The sequence below is a fragment of the Chiloscyllium plagiosum genome, chromosome 3, assembly GCF_004010195.1.
Source record: "Chiloscyllium plagiosum isolate BGI_BamShark_2017 chromosome 3, ASM401019v2, whole genome shotgun sequence".
Classification (NCBI taxonomy): domain Eukaryota; kingdom Metazoa; phylum Chordata; class Chondrichthyes; order Orectolobiformes; family Hemiscylliidae; genus Chiloscyllium; species Chiloscyllium plagiosum.
In genome coordinates, this window is record NC_057712.1 from 114,627,682 (window position 1) to 114,654,607 (window position 26,926).

A 26,926-nucleotide genomic window follows, 5' to 3' on the forward strand; every position below is an offset into this window, starting at 1 on the left:
TGTGGAAACAGGCCATTCGGCTCAACAAGTCCACACCGACCCGCCGAAGCGCAACCCACCCAGACCCATTCCCCTCTGTTTACCCCTTCACCTAACGCTACAGACAATTTAGCATAGCCAATTCACCTAACCTGCACATTTTTGGACTGTGGGAGGAAACCGGAGCACACGAAGGAAACCCACGCACACACTGGGAGAATGATTTACTAGCATTTATGAAGTCTTTAAGCAAGCTTCAATTTTCTACTCATTTTAGGCAATAGATCTCCTGTTGTAGTAAACATTTACTGTACTTTTACTTCAGCAGTTTTATAAATTTCTGAACAAATTGATTTTAGAGAGTAGATTAGAATCATAGAAGACCATTTGGTCCATTTGAATGTGTTGGTTTCTGCAGCAGTTTTAGTGAGGGAACTCCCTGCCCTTTGTGAATAAGCCTGCATTATTTTCTCTTCAGTGGCTTATCCATTTCCCTTTGAAAATCTGAAATGTCTGCCTTAACCTCCACCTTGAGCAATGCTTCCAGATTGAAACCATTCACTATGGTTACCTTCCATTGTATTAAGGTCCTTGGCCTCCTCCATCACCAGACCATGGCAACACGACGCCTGGAGGAAGAGCGCCTCATCTTCCGCCTAGGAACCCTCCAGCCACAGGGGTTGAATGCGGATTTCTCCAGCTTCCTCATTTTCCCCTCCCCCCATCTCAGACTCAGCACCGCCTTCTTGACCTGCAATCTTCTTCCTGACCCCTCCGCCCCCAACCCCTCTCTGGCCTATCACCCTCACCTTAACCTCCTTCCACCTATTGCATTCCCAACACCCCTCCCCCAAGTCCCTCCTCCCTACCTTTTATCTTAGCCTGCTTGGCACACCCTCCTCATTCCTGAAGAAGGGCTTATGCCCAAACGTCAATTATCCTTCTCCTTGGATGCTGCCTGACCTGCTGCGCTTTTCCAGCAACACATTTTTAAGCTCTGATCTCCAGCATCTGCAGTCCTCACTTTCTCCTACCTTCCATTGTAGTTTTTTTTGATAGTCACCTTAAATATTTTACTCTGGTTCCTGACTCTTCCATCCACAGGAACAATTGCTGTCCATTTACTCTGTCCAGATCCCTTGTGAACTTGAGCATCTCTTTCAAATCTCTCTTAAACCTTTTTTTAAGGAGATTAGCCCCAGTGTCTCCAATCCATCCTTCATAAATGGAGTCCCTTATCAATCATTCAGTGGTTAGCACTGCTGCCTCACAGCACAGAGACTCCGGTTCAATTCCACCCTTGGGCAACTGTCTGATTGGGTTTCCTCTGGGTGCTCTGGTTTCTTCCCACAGTTCAAAGATGTACAGGTTAGGTGGATTTGTCATGCTAAATTACCCATCGTGTCCAGGGATGTGCAGGTTAGGTGGAATAGCCATGGGACTACAGGGTTACACGATAGGGTAAAGGGTGCATCTGGATGGGATGCTCTTTGGTGTGGACTTGATGGGCTGAATGACCTGCTTCCGGGTTGTAGGGATTCTATGATTATGTTGGAACCATTTTGTAGACTTTGCACCTTCTTCAAAGTTTTCATCATCATCTTGCTAATGTGCAGTATTGTAAATAAATGCAACACAGTCAGCTCTTCCATAACATGATGGTTACATTCTTGTATAACCGAGTGTAAGAGAAAATTTGTGCTTTAGAAACAGCACTTAAAGCGTTGGTGATGTAATCTTGTTATAGCCAACAGACTTTTTAGGAGTTCCCACTTTAGAAACAACATCCCCAATTTATCAATCATGTTAGTGAATTTGTGTTGACGAAATGCACGTCATAGCAGAACAACCTATACTCCAATGCTGATCTCTCTTTTTGCTCTTCAACTTAAAAAGAAACCGGGGGATTTAGTTTGACATAGTATGCTCTAAACCTATCCCAAATACAGCTAGAACACTTGACATTTACTTGAAAGTATGGAAAACAGCCTAGCTATGTCCTGTTGCCACACAGGGTAATCCAAAACAACCAACCATCCCATCAGAGTACTCTCTCAATCATCAGTAAAAATGATGGTGTCATCAACAGTGATGACAAGAAGCATTTGCTTAGCAATAATTTGTTCAATTCACGCAGTTTAGATCCCACCAGGGCCACTCAGCCCCTGACCTCATTGCAGCCATGGTTCACACTTGGACAACGGATCTGAATTCCAGAGGTGAGATGAACCAAGACTACATTTGACGAAGTGTAACAGCAAGGAACCCTAGCAAAACTAGTGTTTAAGGGAATCAGGAGTGGTAGTTGGAGTCATGTGTGGCACAGAGGAAGATGGTTGAACTTGATGAGTTTTCTGAAGTCCATGACATCTCTGCAAGTGTTTTACAGGGTAATGTCCTACCATTTTAGCATTTGCCATTGACCTCCCTCCATTATAAGGTCAGAAGTGGGGATGTTCACCAGTGATGGCACAATGGTCAGCACGATTCATGACAACTCAGCACTGAGGCAGTCCATGTCCAAAGCACAGCAAGACTTGAATAATATCAGGCTTGGGTTGACAAATGACAAGTAACATTCTTATCATACGTGACATAGTTTATAATAGCAGGGAGTTCATATTGAAGCTATACAGTATGTTGGTCAGGCCACAGCTGGAGTACTGTGCAGTTCTGGTTACCACACTAAAGGAAAGATGTGATTGCACTGGAGGATTTGCAAAGGAGGTTCACCAGGATGTTGCCTGGATGGAACATTTCATTAATTGAGATGCTTTGTAATCTCAGGTTGTTTTCTTTGGAGCAGAGACTGTGGACCTGATAGAGCTGTTTAAGATTGAGGGACATGGACAGGGTCCGTAGAAAGCAGCTGTTCCCCTAGTTGAAGAGTGCACAACATGGAGGCATAATTTTGAAGTGAAAGGCAGGAGGAGGTCAAGGTGGGAAATCTCTCTTCTTTTAGAAGTTACTTGGGTGAGCAATTGAAATGTCGTAGTGTTCAAAGCTGTGGATCTAGTGGTGGGGGTGCACTACGGTAGTGCTGTAAGTCGTAATATATTTTGGTGATACAGATTCAGGGGCTCGAAAGATCTTTGCTGTATTGTATTGTTTTATGACAAGTGCCAGCAAATGAATGTCTCTGACAAGAAGAACCTCTCACCATTGCCCCATGATATTCAATTGCATACCATCACTGAATCCCTTGCTGTCAACATCCTGAGGCATACTACTGACAAAGTGAACTGAACTAACTATACATGAATGCTGTAACGACGAGCAGATCAGATGCTAGGAATATGACAATGAGTAACTCACCACCTGACTCCCCAAAGCCTGTCCACCATCTACAGGACTTTCTGGATGAATGTAACTCCAAATTCATTTGTGAAGCTTGACACTATCTTGGACAAAGCAGTCTACTTGATTGGCATTACATCCACAAATATTTACTCAATCTACTGTCAACATTTAGTAGCATCAGTGTATGCCATTCTAAAAGATTTACTGCAGAAATTCACCAAGGCTCCTTAGACAGCACTTTCCAAACTCTCAATCATTTGTATCCACAAAGACAAGGGCAGCAGATACATAGGAACTCCTCCATTTTTCAAGTTCGCCTCCAAGCCATTCAGCGTACTGACTGGGGAATATGTCAGCTTTTCTTTAGCGTTACTGGGTTAGATCTGCAGCGCTTTCCCTTGTTATATTGTGGGTCCATCTGAGGAAAATGGACTGCCGTAGTTCAGGCAGACATTGCTCAACACCTTCGGGTAACAAGAGATGGGCAATAATCACTAACCCAGCCAGTGATACCTATCGTGAATAAGTGAATTTTTGTTTTCAAACTAAGTCTGAGTGCTCCAAACTTCTTTCTGATACTGCTCACTCTAGTCCATTAAGTGGTAGGCTAGCATAGGGATACAAATGCTTGCAGATCTTTCAGAACTTCTAGCAAGTGTCACTGGGGCTCGCTATGCCTCTCCAAACAGATTTTGTGTAATTTTAGTTTTCTATTGTGCTTCAATGTGTAGTTGGTCACTCAACAGGGACATGGAATAAATTCTGCTTTCCTAAATGGAATTGTTTCTTCTAATTTTCAAGAATAAACATATTTAACCCATCAAGCATAACTTGCTTACACTGTAAAGAAATACAAGTTGTATTTGAATGTAACATTGTAAATAATGAAGATCCAAGTAATGCCGCAAGTGTAGTTTGCCTCAATAATCCCTATTCCCTGATTCTAAATCCCTATTTGGAAATACCACAAATTCAATATTATTGCTACAGCGTAATGTAACCTTTAGAGAGACGCAAGTAAGCAGTATCATTAAGTCTATTCATAAAGGCTGCTTCTTAGCAAAAAGACAAAACCCCAGTCTGCATATGCCAATATTTAGGTAACTAACTGCAGGGAACAGTTTCTTTCTATTGGATTGGCAGTTTTGAGATTGAGAAAAGGAAATCCTAATCTGGCATTGGCCTTTTTTTTTAACGACAGATCATTTTGAAATAGAAGTGGTAATTTGTTTCTTTTAATGTATTCAGCAATCCAGGCAAGTGTCTTGATGCAGTAACAATGCTATTTACTATCGGAGCCAGAAAATTTGAAATCTTTTTGGTGTATTCATAGCTTTTTAAAATTTTGAGTCACTATGTATGAATGTTTCTTTGGACTCGGTCTTGTTCTCCTAAATTTATGGATCAAACAATTTTCCTATTAAAGGAACATGTGCATATGTGCTATATGACCATTGAAGGCAGTGATTATGTACAAATCCTTCCCTTTGCTTGGATGCCTCAGCGAGAGAGAGAAGCTGGTTATATGGATAGAACATGAGGGGAAGGGTAAGATTGAGGTAGCTGGGAAAATTAGATGGGAGTCCCCACTTCTATTTACTGGTGTCCAGAAAATTTCTCCCCAGTTCAATGGGGAATTGGGAAGGACATTCCATACACAGGTCGCAGGATGTCAGTTAAGCTTTTATAGAGCTAGATGGTCAATTATTTCTAATCCCATCTGGATTTGGTGGGGTTGAGAAATGAACGGTCTCCCCCACCATCTGAAATTATTTAGAAGGCTGTGGGTGTGTATGTGTGTGCATGTTCGTTTTCCACTGTGCAACATATTCCATAGATGTCCAGATGAGTGTAATTAAACAATGCTTATCTTATTGATTGGAATTGTGAAGGTAAGCATCTGATGAACCCAAATACAACGGGAATGGTGTTTCTAAATTTTTTTTTCCCCCTTCAATAATAGGGAGATAGGAGGACGGGTTTTGATAGTTGAAACCAGGTTGCCCACTGACTTACCGGAGTTTGATGGAGATTTTTCATTGGAAGGACTGCAGTTCTGGAAGACAGCCTTATCAGCGATGACGCAAAATGCTCGACCTGGCTCTCCTGCTTTTACGGGGAGCAGACATATTACTGGTCAAAAAATAAGGATTGGTCTAGGAACTTCTGAAGACCGGAAGATTGTAATCCTGCCTTGTAAAAGTCCACCTGGTTTACAACGAGTGCAATTGTGGCTTCAGGCGAAAAGAGAATATGAGAACTCGAAGAAACGTTCAAAAAATCAGCTTGGTCTAACACAGAATGCCAACCAGAATCAGTGCTTGCAGATTTCACAAGAACATGAGGCTTCTCCAGCTGGAGAGTTAGCAATAGCAATTCCTGCTGATCCTGACCAAGAGCAAGGTGGAGGACATGTCCAGTTGAGTGAACCTGCTGCCTCTCCTGAAACATTGCAGCTAAAAAGTCCAGAACAGGACAGCCTGAAACCTCAGTCTCCAACAGGCCAATTAACAAAAGGAATGAAGCCATTTGAAGATGATGATTACTATCGCACGTACAGTTCACCTGATTCACCACTGCTGTCTCCATGGCAGCAGCCAGCTTCTCCTAACGCAGGACAGTGGGAACCAAATCAAGATGGAGACATGAGTAGGCCAACACTGGCCTTCAGCACTGAGATTGCAGTAGAGGACTGCCCATCACCAAACAACAACAGTGTGCCTTCAGGTGCTCCACAGGTTGATAAAAATCAACTGGCAAGATCGCCCCTTCAGTCTAAAACAAAAGCTGCTGAAAATTCTGCATCAGTTCTGCATAGTACCCCTGTCTCCCACAAGGTTAGAAATGATGGAATTCCAGATGCGCTTTACTGTACTCCTATACAAATGGGTAGGTATTCATTTCTGAATTTTTAACTAGTACAAAAAAATACATATTTCTGTAATTGTTTCATTGGAATCTGATTTCATGTATATTTCATAAGATTATAAGATATAGGAGCAAAATTAGGTCAATCAGCCCATGTCTGCTCCACCATTTTAATCATGGCTGCTATGTTTCTCAATCCCAGTCCGTTGCCTTCTCCCCATGACCCTTGATACCCTTTAAATATCAAGAATCTAGCTATCTCATGATCTGGCCTGCACAAACCTCTGTGGCAATGAGTTCCGCAGAATCACCACCATCTGGCTGAACAAATTCCTCCTCCTGTCAGTTCTAAAGAGTTGTCCCATCGCTCTGGGGCTGTGTCCATGGATCCTATTTGTGGGAAGATCATCTCCACGTCCACTCTATCCAGATGCCTTCATACTCTGTTTCGATGAGAATTTCCCCTGCCCCCCCCCCCCCCCCCGCATCTTTAAACTCCCATCAAGTGCAGGCCCAGTGTCCTCTATCGCTCCTAATAATGACAATCCCTTCATCCCTGGGATCATTCATGTGAACCTCCTCTGGGCCCCCTCCAACGAGAGCACATTATTCCTTAGATCCGGGGCCCAAAACTGCTCTCAATATTCCACATGCAGTCTCAGCAGAACCTAAAACAGCATCAGCAGTTATGTGCCTGCTGTTGTATTCCTAGCTCCCTCAAAATGAATGCCAACACTGAAGTTGCCTTCCTAACTACCAAGTTAACCTGCATGTTAACCTTTTAAGAGAATTGAGTAGGACTTCTAAGTCCCTGTCTGTTTCAAATTTCCAAAGCCTTTTGCCATTTGGAACACTCCTCAATTCTTTCTACCAAAGTGCGTAACCTCGTACTTTCCCACATGGTATTCCATCTGTCACTTCAGCGTCCACTTTCAGAGCCTATTAAAGTCTTTCCACTCCATTAGTACAACCTGCCCCTCCACCTACCTTTTCTGTCATCTGAAAATGTAGCAACAATGCCGTTCATTCCTTCATCCAGATGGTTAACTTATAATGTGAATAGTTGTGATCCCAACACTGACCCCTGCAGAACAACACTAGTCTCCAACTGCCACCCTGAAAAAAACATCTTTATCCCACACTCTCTCTTCTGCTCGTAATCCAATCCATTTTCTGTGCCAGGACCTTGCCCTTAACATCATGATCTCTGTTCTAGTAGCATCCTGTGTGACACCTTTGTCAAATGCCTTCTGAAAATTCAATTAGGGTAAGTGCAATGTCTCTCCTTTGTATAACCTGCTTGTACTCCAGGACTTCCTAGATGGCCTTCTACTTTGCGAACAGTTGTTTCCCCTCCCCTGTGATCAACAATGCCCTAAGCGGCATCTCCTCCATTTCCCACTCCTCCAGCCCCAAATCTCCTCTCCTAACCCCCCCCACTCAAAACAAAACCACAATGACGATAGAATCCCCTGGTTCTCACATTCCACCCTTCTAATCTCCAAATACAGCACATCATCCTCTGCCATTTCCACCATCTGCAGTCTGACCCCACCACCAAAATGATATTTCCCTCCCCATCTCCATCCACTTTCTGCAGGGACCATTCCCTCCGTGACTCCTTTGTTAGGTTCACACTCTCCTCCACACCTGGCATCTTTTCCCTGTGGCAGCAGGAAGTGTAAAGCCTGCCTTGACACCTCCCCACTTATCTCCGTCCAATGCCCCAAAGAATCATTCAAAGTCCAGCAGAGTTTCATTTGCATTTCCTAATTATTGCATCTGTTGCTCCTGATGTGGTCCCCTCTACATCAGAGAGATTGAGTGCAACTCGGGGACTGGTTCAGGGAATATCTATGATCCATATCCTCCAATCAACCCCACCTTCCAGTTGCCAGCTGTTTTCAACTCTCCCTCCCCCTCCTTTGACTGCATGTCCATCCTGAGCTGCCTCCACTGTCAAACAAAGGTCACAAGCAAACTAGATGAAGAACATGTCATCTTCTGTCTCCGGCAGCCTACAATCACACGGCCTTAACATAAAATTCACCAGCTTCCAAATCTCTCCATTTTCCCCCCCCTCCACCCCCCCAATGTCATCCCAGGTCCAGCCTTCCCTCCTTGCCCTGCCCCCTTGACCTGATCTAATTTGTCCATCTTCTTTCCCACCTATCTGCTCCACCCTCCCACTGACAATCACAATCACCTCAGGCCTGCGTCCACCTATCACCATCCCCCAGCCCCACCTCCTCCCTCTATTTATTTTTCAGCCCCCTTCCCCCTCCCCAGTCCTAATGAAAAGTTCTGACCTGAAATGTCAACTCCCCTGATCCTCTGCTGCTTGACCTGCTGTGTTTTTTCCAGCTCCATTCTTCATTGACTCTGACTTGCCAGCATCTGCAGTCCTTAAAATACTGAAAGCTAAATGCAGTGATTTAAGGCGCAAAGGATTTTTTTGAAATGAAATTATGCCAAAATTATCTTTATCCACCAGAAACTGGAGTTGTGAAGTCGAGATTTCGGATACCAATTTACATAGGCTAAGGATGATAAAGCAGTGTTTTCCTTTCAAAACATGTGCAGGCAAAAGAAAATGCAATATGTTAACCTTTTAAATTCCAGTTTTTGTTTTTTAAGGACCATGCAATCTCATTGTCTTGTGTCTCTTTTCATCATATTGTAACTGAACATGGAGATGTACAGCATGGAATCAGACCCTTCAGTCTAACTTGTCCGTGCCGACCAGATTTCCTAAGTTAGTCTAGTTGCATTTTCCAATATTTGGCTCGTATCCCTCTTAAACCTTTCTATTCATATACCCATCCAGATGCCTTTTAAATGCTGTAATTGCCCCAGCCTCATTTCATACACGCATCATCCTCTGCATAAAAACGTTGCCTCTTCAGTCCCTTTTCAACCCTTCCCCTCACTTTAAACCTATGCTGTCTAGCTTTGGACTCCCTACCCTGGGAAAAAGACCTTAGCTATTCACCCTATCCATGCCAGTCATGATTTTATAAACCCCTCAGTCTCCAGGGGAGAAAAGCCCCAGCCTATTCAGCCTCTCCCTATAGCTCAAACCTTCCAACTCCAGCAACATCCTTGTAAATCTTTTTTGAATTCTTTCAAGTTTAACAACATCTTTCCGATAGTAGGAAGACCAGAATTAAGCACAGTATTCCAAAAGTGGTCTAAGCAATTTCCTGTACTGATGCAGCGTGATATCCCAACTCCCATACTCAATCCACTGACCAATAAAGGCAAGCATACCAAATACTTCTTTCAGTACCCTGTCGACCTGCAACTCTCCCGCCGAAGTTCTTTTGCTCAGCAACACTCACCAAGACCTTACCATTAAGTGTATAAGTCCTGCCCTTATTTTGCCTTTCCAAAATGCAGCACCTCACATTTATCTAAATTAAACTCCTCCTGACGCTCCTCGGCCCATTTGATCAGAGTTGTGCTCTGACATAACATTCACTGTCCTCTACAAATCAATTATAGGTTAAAGTAAATTTCTGGACAGTTATCTGCCAACTCCACTCGATTTGTTGCAGCTTTAAGTGAGGTATTGGTCATTACTTTCAAATTGTTATTGCCAAATACTTTATCTTTGGGTTCAGAAGGCTGTTAAGTCTTCATACGCTTTCTCTCACGTTGAACTCCTTACTGCCACTGCCTATAGAAACCTGATTTATTCAGTTACTGTGTGGTTGAGACTGGATCATTGTTGTTTTATTCATGTACAAGACTTGTTAACTTGCCCAATTTCCTGTGACCACAGAATGGAAGATGGTGGTGTATTTTTGCTGTGCATAGTCTTAACAGAACATAAGTCGTTCTTCCATTAGAGAGAGATGACTGGTGATGGTTTAGCCTGAGGGTCACGTCTGTTGGGTTTAAAGCTGACAGAATTCAAATTCAATTAATGAAATCTGGAAGTGAAATCTAATCTCGGTAGCAATGAACATCATAACTAACGTTCATTATTGCAAAAATCCATCTTGTTCCCGAGGAAGGAATTTGCCGTTTTTACTTGGTCTGGCCTTTGGAGGCTGAGGGGTGACCTTATAGAATATTATAAAATCATGAGGGACATGGATAGACAAGGTCATTTCCCTGTGGCAGGGGAGTCCAGAACTAGAGGGCATAGGTTTAGGGTAAGAAGGGACCTAACGGGCAACGTTTTCATGCAGAGGCTGGTGCGAGTTAGAATGAGCTATCAGAGGAAGTGGTGGAGGCTGGTACAGTTTCAACATTTGAAAGGGATCTGGATGAGTATACAAATAGGAAGGGTTCCGAGGGAAATGGGCCAAGTGCTGGCAGATAGGACTAGAGTAGTTCAGGATGTTTGGTCGGCATAGACAAGTTGGACCAAAGGGCCTGTTTCCATGCTGTATATCTCTGATGTGTGGTTTCCAATCCACAACATTATGAATGATTTGAAATCCCTTCAAATATAGCCAAGCAGCAGTTAGAGTAGGGCAACAAATACTGACCTTGTCAGCTGTACAAACATTTCATGAAAGAATAACCGAGAACTCCACATCTGAGGAAACATGAGGCTACTTTATGCTCTCTGTACTATTTTGAATCAGCGCCAGGAAGGTGTCAACAAAGTACTTTCTCATCTGCCCTCCATCCCTGCCTGAACTGCTTTTCGACAAAGCTGACTTGTGAATGAAACTGTCTTGTTAATGTAGTTGAAACTGCTCATTTTCTGGATGACATTATGCAAAGAAACATACAAATTTGGATTATATTGTGCCATTCGACACAATGAGACCATTCTACCTGTTCAGTACAATCATAGCTGATTTTTATTTGTTTGAAATTCTACATTCCCCTCTATCCCCAAAGCCCTCAATTCCCTGACCTAACAAAAAAAAATTATCTAGCTTTTGCCTTAAAAATATCCAATGACTTTGCCTCTATCTCTTTCAGAGGCATTGTTTCAAAGCCTTGAGAAAAAGAAAATGAATCCTCATCAAAACAGTTCAGTTTGAATATACTTTAACCAAGTCACCCCTCACTCTTTTAAACTCCAGAGCAGTAAAAACACAATCCACCAAACCTTTACTCATGGGCAGCTCACTCATTCCAGATATCAACCTTTTCTGAACTGTTTCTAGTGCACTTGCATCCTTCCTTATAGAAGGAGACCAAAACTGAGCATTTGCGATGGAATCTTACCAATTCACTCTGTAACTGAAGCAAACCTCCTGAGATTCAGATTCTTAACAAAAGATGACACTCCTTTACCCTCCTTGATTACTTGCTTACCTAAATGCTGACATTTTGTGAATTATACAGTGGAATAACTAAATCCCTCTGCACTTCAATTCTGCAGTCATTCTCCCTGTATGTTTTATTTTTCCTGCCAAGTGAACATCTTCACATTTTCCCTACATTATACTCCATTTGCCTGACTCCTGCCCATTTACTCAATCTATTCAAATCTGCAACCACCTTAGGTCTTCTCTACAACACACTTTCCTAGCTCTTTGTCATCTGCAAATTTAAGAGCCAAGTCATTGACATAATGTAAAATGGTGAGGCCTCAGTAGACACTCCTGTAGGATTCCACTGATCACATCAAACAAAGGTCCATGTTCTGCCAGTTAGCTAGCCAGCCAGTCTTCTCTCTCTGCTAAGACTTTACATTACTTAAACCATGTGCTTCTACTTGGCACAATAGCCATTGTTTGGGGCACCTTCTCAAATGCATTTTTGGAAATCCAAGTCGAGTACATAAGTAGGCTCCACTTTTTCCACAGTACGTTACTGTTTAGAAATCCCAATAAATTGATTTAAGCATGATTTGCCTTTCACAGATCTGTACTAACTCTGTCCAATTACCTTGAATTTTTCCCAAGTGCCCAGCTATAACCTCTTTTAAAGATCTGATTCTAACTCTTTTCCCATAACCAACGCAAAGCTAATTGACTCATTTATTTTGTTTCTGTCATTTTTGAAAAAAATGTGGAATAGACTTAGAGATGTACAGCACGGAAACTTCATGCTGACCAGATATCCCAACCCAATCTAGTCCCACCTGCCAGCATCCGGCCCATATCCCTCCAAGCCCTTCCTATTCATATGCCCATCTAGATGCCTTTTAAATGTTGTAATTGTACCAGCCTCCACCACCACCTCTGGCAGCTCATTCCATACACGTACCACCCTCTGTATGAAAAGGTTTCCCCTTAGGTCACTTTTATATCTTTCCCCTCTCACCCTAAACCTATGCTCTCTAGTTCTGGACTCCCCCATCCCAGGGAAAAGACTTTGTCTATTTATCTTATCCATGCCCCTCATGATTATATAAACTTCAAGGCCACCCCTCCACCTCCCACGCTCCAGGGAAAACAGCCCCAGCCTATTAAACCTCTCCCTATAGCTCAAATCCTCCAACCCTGGCAACATCCTTGTAAATCTTTTCTGAATCCTTTTCAAGTTTCACAACATCTTTATGATAGGATAGAGACAAAATTGCACGCAACATTGCAACAGTGTAGGATAGAGACAAAATTGCACGCAACATTGCAACAGTGGCCTAACCAATGTCCTGACCCTGGCAACATCCTTGTAAATCTTTTCTGAATCCTTTTCAAGTTTCACAACATCTTTATGATAGGATAGAGACAAAATTGCACGCAACATTGCAACAGTGGTCTAACCCATGTCCTGTACAGCTGCAACATGACCTCCCAACTCCTGTACTCAATGCTCTGACCAATAAAGGAAAGCATACCAAATGCCGCCTTCACTATACTATCTACCTGCAACTCCACTTTCAAGGAGCTATGAACCTGCACTCCAAGGTCTCTTTGTTCAGGAAAAACTCCATAGGGCCTTACCATTAAGTGTACAAGTCCTGCAAGGATTTGCTTTCCCAAAATGCAGCACCTCGCATTTATCTGAATTAAACTCCATCTGCCACTTCTCAGCCCATTGGCCCAGCTGATCAAGATCCTGTTGTAATCTGAGGTAACCCTCTTCGCTGCCCACTACACCTCCAATTTTGTTATCATCATCTGCAAACTTACTCACTATACCTCTTATGCTCACATCCAAATCATTTCTATAAATGATAAAAAGTAGAGGGCCCAGCACTGATCCTTGTGGCACTCCACTGGTCACAGGCCTCCAGTTTGAAAAACAACTCTCCACCACCACACTGTCTTCTACCTTTGAGCCAATTCTGTATCCAAATGGCGAGTTCTCCCTGTAATCCATGAGATCTAACCTTGCTCATCAGTGTCCCATGCAGAACCTTGTCAAATGCGTTACTGAAGTCCACCAATCTGCCCTCATCAAACCTCTTTGATACTTCAAAAACTCAATCAAGTTTGTGAGACATGATTTTTCCAAGACTTGTTCAAAGGAAGGCTTCAAAAAAGTAAAGGGAAATACGCGGGATGGTGGCCACTACTCCTTCTGTATTCTTTTGGTGATCCAGTATTTTTAGCTTGATAGTTGCTAAATTATATCTGTAGTTAGTGATATACTTAGGTTTTTATAATTTTTTTTAAACTATCAACATATTTCTGTGTCTAGACACAGCTAGATATAGCAAATAAGTTGCACTCGCACCTTTTTATAATTGATATACAAAAATGCATTGTACTGAATATGCCTGGGAGCATTTGAGCCATACAAAGCATGAAGGTCAGTGGTGTTGCAGCATTAGGGATGTTGTAATTTTTTTTAGCATCATGGGTGTTGGTGCAAGGTTTATTGGGATTTCACCTTTGACTTGATAGCTGCTCCTCATTTATTTATCTTGATAGGTTTGAAGGCCAACAAATCCCCAGGGGTCAATAATCTACAGCCCAGACTATTTAAGGAAGTAGTTTTAGAAATAGTAGATGCATTGGTGGTCATCTTTCAGTAGGCCTTCTAGGAGAGTTCCTATGGTTTGGAAAGTTGTTAACATCACTATTTTAAAAAAAGAAGGAAGACAGGAAACAAGGAATTATAGACTGGTTAGCCTAACATATGGTAGTGGGGAAAATACTAATCTGTTATAAATACTTTAATAGCTGACCACTTGGAAAGTAGTTACAGAATTGGGCAACATCAGCATGGATTTATGAAATGAAAATTATGCTTGACAAATCTACTGGAATGTTTTGAGGATGTAACTTGGGGAGTTGATCGGGAGAGTAAGTAGATGTGGTTTACTTGGACTTTCAGAGGTCTTTCGGTAAGGTCTCACAAATTAAGATTAGCATGCAAAGTGTATGGGGGTGGGAATATTTAAATATGGATAGGGTATGTGATAGGCAGACAGGAAGTGAAGAGTAGGAATAATCTGATCATTTTGAGTGGCAGCAGGGACTGTTGGGTTACTGCAGAGATCAGTGTTTGGACCACAGCAATTCACAATGTTTATTAATATGCACGAGGGAACTACATATGATATCTAAGTTTGCAGATGCTAAAAAGCTGGGTGGGGGGCTGAATTGCAAGGAGGGCGCAGTAATGCTTCAGTGTAATTTTGACAAGTTGAATGCGAATAGAGGGGTGAAGTATGTTGTGAATAAATGGGACGTTACCCACTTTGTAGCAAGAACAAGAATGCAGGTTATCTGAATAGTGGAAGACACAATGGCACCTGGGTGGTGCTGTACACCAGTTGCAGAAAGTAGCAGCCTGTGAAAAAGGCACAGGGTATGTTGACCTTTTATAGTGTGAGCATTTAAGAACAGGAATGCCCTATTGCAATTGTACAGGTCTTGGTGAGATTGCACCTCGTGAATTGTGTGTAGTTTAGAGTCTCCATTCCAGAGAGAGGTTGTTCTGGCTAAGAAAGGACTGAATTGCTTAGGGTAACCTTCACTGGAGTTTTGAAAAGTGAAGGAGAACCTCGTAGAAACATATAAAATTCTAACAGGACTAAACAGCATAAATGTAAAAAGGATGTTGCCAGTGACCAGGGAGTCCAGAACTAGGGCGGGCACACTCTAAGGTTACAGGATAAACCACTTAGGACCAAGATGAGAAATTTCACGAGGAGAATGATGAGCTTGTGGAATTTTCTGCTGAAGAATGCAATTGAGGCCAAAATATTGAATGTTGTTCTTGGAAACCGTCCTTAAAGCTAAAGGGATCAAAAGTTATGGGGAGAAAGCGGGAAAGAACTGTGTAAAATGATCAGCCACAGTCATTTGAATGGTGGAGCCGGCTTGAAGTACCAAATAGCCTACTCCTGCTCTTTTTTTTGGTTTTTGTTTCAGCTACCAAATACTGGTCTTAATCTGTATATTATGCTGTGCTGAACTTTAACAGTTTGGTTTTGTGATTTGCTTTTTGTTTATTATACATATCCTTTTAATCTGTTCAGAGCCCAGGGTTCAGAAGACAAGTCAGAGAAGAGGAAGTAATTCTGATTCCTTGAGGCGAGTACTACTGACCACTCAACTCAAGGTAATATGAAAAATTATGGTTCATTTGCAGTGTTTTTAGGTGTACATGAAATTGTAATTCCTCTTCGAATTTGCTATACAACTTAAAAGGATTTATTAAACCTGTATATGTCTTAGAATAGTTATTTGTAGTTTGTCATCAGGGTTTGGCAGTTCGGAAAATGGCTAATGTTTATCTAGTACCTGTTGTGAGGAAAGAAAAATAAATAATTTTTTTCACGGAATTTTGGAGATAAACATTTCCAATGTAGCACACCAAAATGACCAGACATTTACTACATTATGGAAAGCTAAATTAAGTAATCACTATCTTTCTCTTGCCGAGGGCTAACTTAAAATTAGTGATCTCTAAAGTAGGAAATCAAGATGCAGCCATGTTGCTGACAGTCATGTTGCCAAAGCTTTTTATCTTCTTCTGATTTAATGCAACTTCAATAACCTCTCTTTTCAGTAATATTTAACTTCTGTATGGCCAAGCACTGTTTAAATGTCTTATTTTTATTTATAGACTGAACATTGGCTGCCCACATCTTTCACTCAGCTAGAACGTAACATGACCCAATAATTAGCTGACATATTTGATCGATCTTAACTGAATGCTCCAACCTTGAACACTCGCCACTTTTCTTGATCCCAATCTACAGTGAAAATCAGGGAGTGTACTGCAGTTAGGAGCCTATTGCACATTATAGATGTGGAAGTTTTACCTGCTGATTTCTGTTTCTTCCCTTAAGTGGATGTGGTGGGGTAAGTAAACAAAGGCCACAGACCAGGATGGGAAATCACCTCCACTTGGACCTCAGCATTGGGCAGAAGCATCTGTTACTGATTCCTAAGCAGGATAGAAACCATCAGGGATAACTAGGGTAATCTCTTATTGTGGATGATACTGGCATAATTGTTTTTCACCATTCTAAGAGAGACTAAAACTCAATTCAAGTTGTTGCTGAATAATTTGTCTCCTTTCACTCCATATTATTGTCTTGACTTGATTGGTGATAATTTGAATATCCAACAATGTGTTATATTTCTTTGGCACAAGGTCAATTAAACATTAGATATAATTAGCAATTGTTAATATTGGACATAACCTGGAAAGTAAAAACCTCACTGCAGACATAAAATCCATCATATGTTAAACCATTTGTGTAAAACGGATGTTCAGGTAGGTCTTAACAGGCAAAATCTTATGCAGGCACACCATTGTTTGCTCCCAGTGTAGTCATCAGTGCAGATGCTTAATCCCTTCAATTCGAGTCAAACATAGGAGCTCAGCAATCTTGGGGAATAATTTTATCAAATGTTTTTGTAGCATTGATCGATATGAAACTGTTGACTTGCCAAACTTTTTTAAAGGCATTGCAAGGCATAGCCTACAGTCACAGGCCTACAGCATGGAGACTGGTGCATCAAGTCTGCACCGGTCGGGTGAGCAGAGTGAATGTTTGTGTGTACTATTCATGTGCAAGATGTTACTGTAAACTTCATATAAACTTGGTTAATTGTGGTTATGATTTATCTGAACATCTGTATGAACTGAGCAAACATCTTCCTAAACAATGATCATTCTAAAGATTTCTCTTTTTTTAAAGTAACTAGCTCATGGTTTTAATGCTCTGACACTTTGCAGTTCTTTGGAACCACCTTTTTATTGATTACAGTGGTCATTTAATATGTACCAACTAAATGTGTTTTACATCCATCTGCAAGGGGAAAAAACTTGCATCAACGTAACATCTGGAGTTGGGTCACTGCAGATAGGAACAAAATCCCATAAATGCAATGCCATTCTATGCAATTTCTTTAAGGCATCAGGACCACAGACTTGTGCCTGTTAATCAATCTTATGTTAAGGTAATTCAGTATCTTGAATGTCCTATTAGCTGGTAAATATTTAGAGAAACAACTGCAAAGATTGTTATTCTGAAAAAAGCTTTTAGTACTTAAGCTATTTCACAACTGTACGTGACCATGTTTGTGTACTTTTCCAGAACCAGTTTGCCTTTCAGTCTGCTAAGAAAAGCACATCTCAGATAGAAGGACCAACTCTAAACAACACTTACGGCTTCAAAGTCAGCCAACAAAACCTCCAGGAGGCAAAAGCTTTGCATGAGGTATTAAATCTTCAGTGAAATTTAATAAGATAATTATCAAAACAAATCCTGCAAAGTACTGGCTTCATTTCTAGAAGGTTGGACTTGAAATGTTGTGGTAGACCTGTTGTACCTCTGTTGGTACTGTGAACAGTTTTGCTGTCTCTATTATGCAAAGAACAAAGAGGCATTAACAAGTTGCAACCTTGAATGATACCAGAATTGGTATTATACTATCAGGAAAGATTGAACAAATTGGGTTTGTTTTTAGATAAATGTAATAGTTCAAATTTGTTAGAATGGATATAGAGAATGTATTTCCACTTGTACAGTAGATCAGAATGACTGGTTGTAACTAGATAATTACCAAGAGATCCAATTGTGAAATATGACAAAAATTGTTTATCCAGAATCTGGTTAGATTGTGGAACTCCATAATCAGATAAGTACGAGCTGATGCAACAAGCAAAGATGTATTTAAAGATAAACCAGAAATGTACAAGTGTGGAGGAGAGGAAAAGGAAAATATATTGCTGAGCAAAATAAAGGAAGGTTGCTCTAATTTTAATATTGCCTCCCATTGCTATGGAGGTCACCCCCACCCCACCCCCCATCTCCCTTCACCAGCTGAAATATTTCCTCAGCATCAACCTTTTTTTTTCCAATTACTTTCAATTGCAACTATCTTATTAGATAATTCTTCATTGTAAAATCAAAGGTATGCAAACCAAGTCATGCAGCTTGCTTGCTCTTTCTATTGTTACTATACCTATAGATTTTGGTACCTTCATAAGAATGCAATGTGTCAAAAGGGTTCTGGTCAGTGCTGTGTGTGACTGAAGCATGCTTTCCTCAGTTTGTATCCCTACCAATGGGAGAGATAAAAGCGAGCGTAATGGTTGCCATCGTCATCGTCGTTCTTCTTCATGAACTTCTAGTGATGTTATATGCATGTCAAGATCTATTTGATTTTCCTCCAGTTTTGTTCCTTCACCATTACCCTCATGATTAAGCAAATGCCCTAATTTGCCTTTCTCTAATCAAAAGTGCATAAACTCAGAAACAAAAACAGAAATTATTGGAAAAGCTCAGCAGGTCTGGTGGATTCTGTGGAGAGAAATCAAAGAGAGAGTGCCCCTTCCTAAGACTTCACTCCACAGATGCTGCAGACCTGTTGAGCTTTCCAGCAATTTCTGTTTTTGTTTCTGATTTACAGCATCTACAGTTCTTTATGGTGTTTGTTTATGGTACATAAACTCAGATTTGCCCACATTGAACTCCACCTGCCACATTTAACCATTCATTTACCTGTGTGCCTTTATAAGCCTCTCCTCCCATTGATGCAGCTTACAAATTTCCTTCATTTAAGTCTTTTTAGTGAAAAGCTCAGTACAGATCGCTGGGCCACTCCATATGTCACATTCATAAATCAGTTCCTTTCATTCCTAATATATCCTACCTCTGAACTTGTATCACAAGTGAATCCAGTTCTATTACTTCTGTTGAACCTTTTTTTGCTTCTGAAAATACAAATAGGCAACATCTGCAGACAGCAAGGCAGTGATCTCTTCAGAAAATTCAATTAGTCAGCTACTGCCTAAATCGAAACAGGCTCTCCGATCATCTTGTACTTTTATAAGCATCTGTCACTTTGTTCCTGACGATCAGTTCTAGGAGATTCTCCACTAGTGACAGGTCTGCTGTTGCTGAGTAACTCAGACTTACGAATGTTAGAATTCTTATTGCATAAAAGTACACACAGCTTAGGAAAATGTGCTGTAAATTTGAGGGTTTTCCTAATTTTGTTTTAAAACCAAAGATAAAGATCAGAATTTCTACACAGAAGTAAAATACTGTTGATGCCTGAAATCGGGGGAGGGAGGGAATAAAAAAAAACGGGGAATGCTGGAAACATTCAGCAGGTCTGATAGCCTCTTTGGAGAGGGAGAGGCTTTTATAATGCACTCCTGGGAGGTGACCATCACTGGCTGGGCAGCATTTATTGCTTATCTCTAGTTGCCCTTGAGAAGGCAGTAGTAAGCTGTCTCCTTGGACTGCTGCAGTTCATGTGCTGTAGGTAGACCAACCATGCAATTAGGGAGGGAATTCACAATTTTGACTCAGTGACACTAAAGGAATGACTCTGTATATATCCCCAAATCAGGATAGTGCATGCCTTCGAGGGGAACTTGGTATTTCAGATCCGTAGTGTTCTGTCGCAGACCTGAAATATTAGCTGTTTTGGTCTTCCCAGATGCTGCTCAGTATACCCAACATGTTGTGTTTTTCGTTCTAGATTTTTACACCTTTGCTTCGGCTATGCTTACTATAATTTCATGATGAATGAATTAAGGGAAATCTGCATTATCTCTGAACTGTTTCTGTTTTCAGGTGCAGTATCTTGTACTCATGAGTATGGAGTTGCATGCTCGCTCAAGACGTGATTTGGAGCCCGACCCTGAATTTGATCCAATCTGTGCCTTATTCTACTGTATGTCTTCTGATTCACTACTTCCACAAACAAACAAAACTGAGGTTATTGGTGCTATAGTAATTGATAAGGACCATACCTGCTCCAACAAAGACATCTCTTCTGGTATGAAGCAATAGGACAACTAGTCATTTAATTATTGTGTGCATAATAAAATGAGTGTATATACTGCAAAGTACAGAAACTGCTCCACTAGCCACATTTTGCCAACACACATTTTCACTCAAAATCAATGTTATATTTTACTCGTTCATGCATTGTGGACAATGCTAGCTTAGCTAGCATTTGTTGCTCATCCGTAGTTCCCCAAAAGAAGGTGGTGGTGAGCTGCTGCCTTGAACTGCTGCAGTCTTTGACCTGTTGGGAAGGCAGAGTCCAGAATTTTGATGCAGCGGCAATGAAAGTGCAACAATGTTTTTCCAAGTTAGGGTGGTGTACATTGACTTGGTGGTGTGTTTCCATACATCTCCTGCCCTTGTGCTTCTAGGTGGCAGAGATTGTGGCAGTTGTCTCTAGAAAACTATGCTAATAGCCTTCATGTTAAGGAAGTACAAACAAGTTTATTTTCTGAAAGTAAGCATTCATTTAGATTGTTACTTTGAAGTTATTCAGTCCACTCCAGAATTTACAGCTACTCAGTTGTCAAAATCAACTCAGCATCTTATACTTACCAATTTTAAAAATGCTTGTAGTTTTATGGGATAAGTTAATTATTATAATGTATTGACTTGTTCCCTAAATTATGCCCAAATGTTTGCTTTTCTTGACTCCCTCAATGCATCCTGTGTACAAGAAATACCTCATTTCTACAAAAATAACTTGCTGGGCAGTGTATTTTAATAAAGAAAAATGTCTGATAGCTGTAGGCTTTTTGAATGCGCGAAGGGCTTTTTTTTAATTCATTCCTGGGATGTAGGTGTCACTGTCCTGGCCAGCATTTATTCTCCATCCCTAATTGCCCAGTTAAGAATCAACCACATTGTTGTGGCTATGGAGTGATCTGTATGCCAGGTACAGATGGCAGTTTCCTTTCCTAAAGAGCATTAGTATTCAAATTCCTCCATTTGCTGTGGCAGGATTCAAACCAGGGACTCCAGAACATTAATAGTCTAACAATAATACCACTAGGTTATTACCCTTAGTCACTCTTGTGTGACTTGATATATTGAGACATCACAGCAAAGACTAAGTCTATCCTTGTCCAAAATTGATATATTTAATACAGAACCAGGAATATAAATTATTTCTTCTCTTTCACTTTGTTCCAATGCCCAGCTGAAAATCTGTCAATTTTAGCACATTGCAAAGATTAAACTGGCAGACTTCCTTAACTGCTTTGTTTGATATTTCAATGAATCAATATGTTGAAGGTAAATTCCTCATTTATATTTGGACTGCAGGAAATTATATTTTAAAAATGCTTCTTAATCATGGACTTATGACTCACTTAGCTGATACTATAAGTTGAATTCCAAAGTGTTAAATGTCAGTTATTTTTCTAATGTTTTTGTGAAATGTTGGCACCACTGGCAAGGCAAGCATTTGTTGCCCATTCTTAATCACCCTTGATCTGAGGAGCTTGCCAGCCCAGTGCAAAAGGCAGTTAAGTGTCAGAGAACATCTGGAGTCGTATGGGCCAGGTAAGGGATAGCAAGCCAAACTAAATCAGCCTCTGTATCAATGGATTCACAACATACTGAACTTGAACCACTTAATGACCCTCAAAATTGCTCAGTTGTTCCTAATCAGACTTCACAAATAACATATCTTGGAGACTAAGTTTATGACTTAAGCAAGAATGTAACTTTAGCAGAAATACAGATAAACTGCATGACAATCTAATTAATATCTACAAACCAAGTCTAATCTTCTTTGAATATATTCTCTCACTGACCGACCGACATAGGCATATTTAAGGGATACATTAAATAAAGTAAAAGAATCATAATTTACCCCCAGTTTGATAACTGTTTCAATGTTGAACATAGGCCTTCATGAAATTGTTGATCAATTGCTTGATTTCCAAATAGATCTCTGAAGACAATTTACTCATTCCTTACAGACTGAAGGTTCTGAGAAAAGAACTTCAATACGTCAATAACTGGAGAATAACTAGCGAGAGCAAAACCAAAATAATTCCAAGTCCAGTCCAGCAGCTTCCAAAGTAAAACTATTGTAGTCAAAACCTAGTCTCTCAATATGTTTTGTCTGTCTGTTTCAACATTCTCTGTGATTGGCTGGCCAGGACAGACCTCCCATGTTTGACAAATTCAACATCCAACTAGCTACCAATCCCTGAATATGCAACAACAAAGTGCCAAATTATCCATGGTGTTCTCAGTGCATTATCTTTTCAGGCCAGTTGCCAACAGCAAATATCTGTCTTTGAACAGCATTTTGTTTTAGGAAGGAGAGAACCAAAGTTCAATTCTCAGCTTCAAGTGTCAGTTCCAAAATAATGCAAGAAATAAAAGAAAAATAGCGATGGTCTCAAAACCTCCGTAAAGGATATTAGTGAATCAGATGGGGGGGATAATAATGGTTCACCATTACATTACATTTCAATTCCAGAATTAGTGATTGAATGTAGATTCAACCAGCTGTCTGGCAAGATTTGGTCCCATCTCTACAGAGCATTAGACTGGACATCCAGATTAATGGTCCGATGACACCCACTATGCTACCGTCTCCTCAGTTACTTAAAATTGTGTAATGTAATACACAGATTGGAGCCCACTTCAGTTTTGTAATATTTTATATATATGCCCTGCAACTGCTAATTTTTAAAAATAAGTTAACCATTGGTTGCTTTTCAACAAATTTTATTTGCATATGGGACATGGGCATCACTAGCTCGCCAGCATTTATTGCCTGTCCAAGTTGCCTTTGAAGATGCTGGTCAGCTGCTTTCTTGAATCTCTGCAGTCCATATACTGTAGGTTGAGCCATAATGTCCTCTGAAGAAATTCCAGAATTTTAACCCAGAGGCTGTGAAGGGATGTCAATATATTTCCAAGTTAGGTTGGTGAGTGGCTTGGAGAATTTGCAGGTAGTGTTCCCATGTATCTTCTGCCCTTGAAGAAAGTGGAAAGAGGAAAGTGATCTGAGTTGAAGGTGCTGTCTCAGGATCTTTGGTGAATTTCTGAGGTGAATCTTGTCGATACAGGTTGTTCTGCTAAAACATGCGTTTCAATAGACAATAGGTGCAGGAGTTGGCCATTCTGCCCTTCGAGCCTGCACCACCATTCAATATGATCATGGCTGATCATCCTTAATCAGTATCCTGTTCCTGCCTTATCTCCATAACCCTTGATTCCACTATCCTTGAGAGCTCTATCCAACTCTTTCTTAAATGAATTCAGAGACTGGGCCTCCACTGCCCTCTGGGGCAGAGCATTCCACACAGGCACCACTCTCTGGGTGAAGAAGTTTCTCCTCATCTCTGTCCTAAATGGTCTACCGCGTATTTTTAAGCTGTGTCCTCTGGTTCGGCACTCACCCATCAGCGGAAACATGTTTCCTGCCTCCAGAGTGTCCAATCCTTTAATAATCTTATACGTCTCAATCAGATCCCCTCTCAGTCTTCTAAACTCAAGGGTACACAAGCCCAGTCGCTCCAATCTTTCAACATAAGATAGTCCCGCCATTCCAGGAATTGACCTCGTGAACCTACGCTGCGTTCCCTCAATAGCCAGAATGTCTTTCCTCAAATTTGGAGACCAGAACTGCACACAGTACTCCAGGTGTGGTCTCACCAGGGCCCTGTACAGCTACAGAAGAACCTCTTTGCTTCTATACTCAATCCCTCTTGTTATGAAGGCCAGCATGCTATTAGCCTTCTTCACTACCTGCTGTACCTGCATGCTTACCTTCATTGGGTGGTGTACAAGAACCCCCGGATCTCTCTGTACAGCCCCTTTACCTAATTGATTCCATTTAGGTAGTAATCTGCCTTCCTGTTCTTGCCACCAAAGTGGATAAGCATCCATTTATCCACATGAAAGTGCATCTGCCGTGCATCTGTCCACTCACCGAACCTGTCCAGGTCACCCTGTAATCTCCTAACATCCTCATCACATTTCACCCTGCCACCCAGCTTTGTATCAACAGCAAATTTGCTAATGTCATTATTAATACCATCTTCTATATCATGAACATATATTGTAAAAAGCTGCGGTCCCAGCACTGATCCCTGCGGTACCCCACTGGTCACCGCCTGCCATTCCAAAAGGGAGTAGTTTATCACTACTCTTTGTTTCCTGTTAGCCAACCAATTTTCAATCCAAGTCAGTACTTTGGCCCCAATACCATGCGCCCTAATTTTACTCACTAACCTCCTATGTGGGACTTTATCAAAGGCTTTCTGAAAGTCCAGGTACACTACATCCACTGGATCTCCCTTGTCCATCTTCAGAATTACCTCCTCAAAAGATTTCAGAAGGTTAGTCAAGCATGATTTCACCTTCATAACTCTATGCTGACTCTGACCTATCCTGTTACTGCTATCCAGATGTATCGTAATTTCATCCTTTATAATTGACTCCAGCATCTTTCCCACCACTGAGGGCACTAACTGGTCTACAATTTCCTGCTTTCTCTCGCGCTCCTTTATTAAAAAGTGGTACAACATTAGCCACCCTCCAATCCGTAGGAACTGATCTTGAATCTATCGAACTCTGGAAAATAATCACCAACGCATCCACGATCTCTAGAGCCACCTCCTTCAGTACCCTAGGATGTAGACCATCAGGCCCCGGGGACTTATCAGCCTTCAGACCTAACAGTCTCTCCAACACTAATTCCTGACAAATATAAATTCACTTCAGTTCAGGTCCTTCAGCCACTGTTACCTCTGGGAGATTGCTTGTATCTTCCCCAGTGAACACAGATCTGAAGTACCAATTCAACTCTTCTGCCATTTCTTTGTTCCCTGGAATATATTCCCCTGTTTCTGTCTTCAAGGGCACAATTTTAGTCTTAACCATTTTCTTTCCTTTCACATACCTAAAAAAGCTTTTACTATCTTCCTTTATATTTTTGGCCAGTTTACCTTTGTACCTAATTTTTTTCTGTGTATTTCCTTCTTAGTAATCCTCTGTTGTTCTTTAAAAGCTTTCCAGTCCTCCATTTTCCCACTCATCGTTGCTATGTTATACTTTTTCTCTTTTGACCCTGTTTCTTTACTTCCCTCGTCAGCCATGGCCACCCCTGCCTCCTCATAGGATCTTTCTTCCTTTTTGGAATGAACTGATCCTGCATCTTCTTCATTATGCACAGAAATATCTGCCATTGTCCCTCCACTGCCATCCCTGCTAAGGTATTGCATCATTGAACTTTGGCCAGCTCCTTCCTCATAGCTCCATAGTTCCCTTTATTCAACTGAAATATTGTCACTTCTGATTGTACCCTCTCCCTTTCAAATTTTCATCAATGCAAATTTGCTTTAACGTGATTGACAAATAGGGGATGCTGTTTCCAAAGCATGAACTTTTTCAAACCTCTGTTGGCTGGAGCGCGGTCACATCAACACTTTAAGTGTTATTTATATTGCAAGATTTTTCTAGAGTGCGGAATTGCACAGAAACACTACGGAAGAAATCACTGTAGTACATACCATTGCTACTGAGTATTAGTGGAGGTTTATGCCAACTGATCTGAGTTAGAGTGCCATTTTGCAGCAGTGTTTTTCTAAATTTCAGGGGTCTGTTGCATTTTTATATGTGTAAAATGGCATTGTGTGTTATTTCAGGACTCTGGAACAAAGTCCCATTGCTCGTTAGATCTGGTGTCACAGGTCTCCAAGTTTCCTATGTAAATGATGAGAAGGAACTATTTCAAGAACTCATTCTTAACATTAGAAGGTATTATCATTGTGTTATAATTATTTGATAACTGAATTTCTTAACCATTTTGCATTGTTCCACGTATCCCCTACCCTATTATATTCTGCTGTGGCAATCAGGGTATGTAATTTTAGTACAAATAAATTACTTTTGAAAGGGAGTAAATTAGGGAAATGGGGAATACTGTCTTAATGTTCATGGTAATTGTTTTACAACTAGTAATTTGCTCCTTGTGGGCCCACCAAAGTAATACTAATCTTTTGGTTATTGATCTGCGTTTGACCATTTTTTATTGTTGCTTAATCGTTTCATTGTATGAATATTTGAATTAGTGCATAACTGTATAGTGAGGAAAGATATTCTTTTTCACCAAGATCTTGTTGCACTCTTTCCAGCAATAGAGTAGCACAATGGGCATCCTGTTAAACGTGCATCAGACACATTCCCACAAAACACAAAGATAGGACAACCAAAGCAGAACACTCTGGGCGATCAAAAAGAGATGGGCACCAAGATGAAGCAGAGAAAAGCTCACAAGATAGATGGTAGTTGACGAAGACAACTGAGAGCCAAGCCATCTGTAGAATGTTCAGTGGGGTGTGAAAAAAGACCGCTAGAAGTAAAAGAAGAGGTGGATGCTATTACAATAATGGAAATTGGCAGTCAAACAAAAGAACAAAACTGAAGTACAGCACAGGAACAGGCCCTTCGAAGCCTGTGCTGATCATATTGCCCTAACTAAACTTTTTTTTAAAAAACCTGCCCTTATTCTGTCCATATCCCTCTATTCCCTCCCTATTTATGTAACCATCCAGATGCCTCTCAAATATTGCAACATTCCTGCCTCTACCATCTATTCTAGCATTACTTTCTAGGCTCCTACCTCGCCCTCGCCCTCCCCCTCGCCCTCCCCCTCGCCCT

General features: G+C 41.0%; 1 protein-coding gene across 2 annotated transcripts in view; it reads left to right on the forward strand.

Moving 5' to 3' along the window:
* The window catches only part of rev3l (REV3 like, DNA directed polymerase zeta catalytic subunit), a 203,894-nt gene that overhangs the window by 118,721 nt on the left and 58,247 nt on the right, over positions 1–26,926 (forward strand). For both annotated transcript variants that reach the window (XM_043687151.1, XM_043687152.1), the window contains 5 exons: positions 5,243–6,168; positions 15,497–15,579; positions 17,570–17,692; positions 20,063–20,267; positions 25,912–26,023. In XM_043687151.1, coding sequence (XP_043543086.1) covers positions 5,243–6,168; positions 15,497–15,579; positions 17,570–17,692; positions 20,063–20,267; positions 25,912–26,023 — 1,449 coding nt within the window. The remainder of the gene's footprint in view (positions 1–5,242; positions 6,169–15,496; positions 15,580–17,569; positions 17,693–20,062; positions 20,268–25,911; positions 26,024–26,926) is intronic.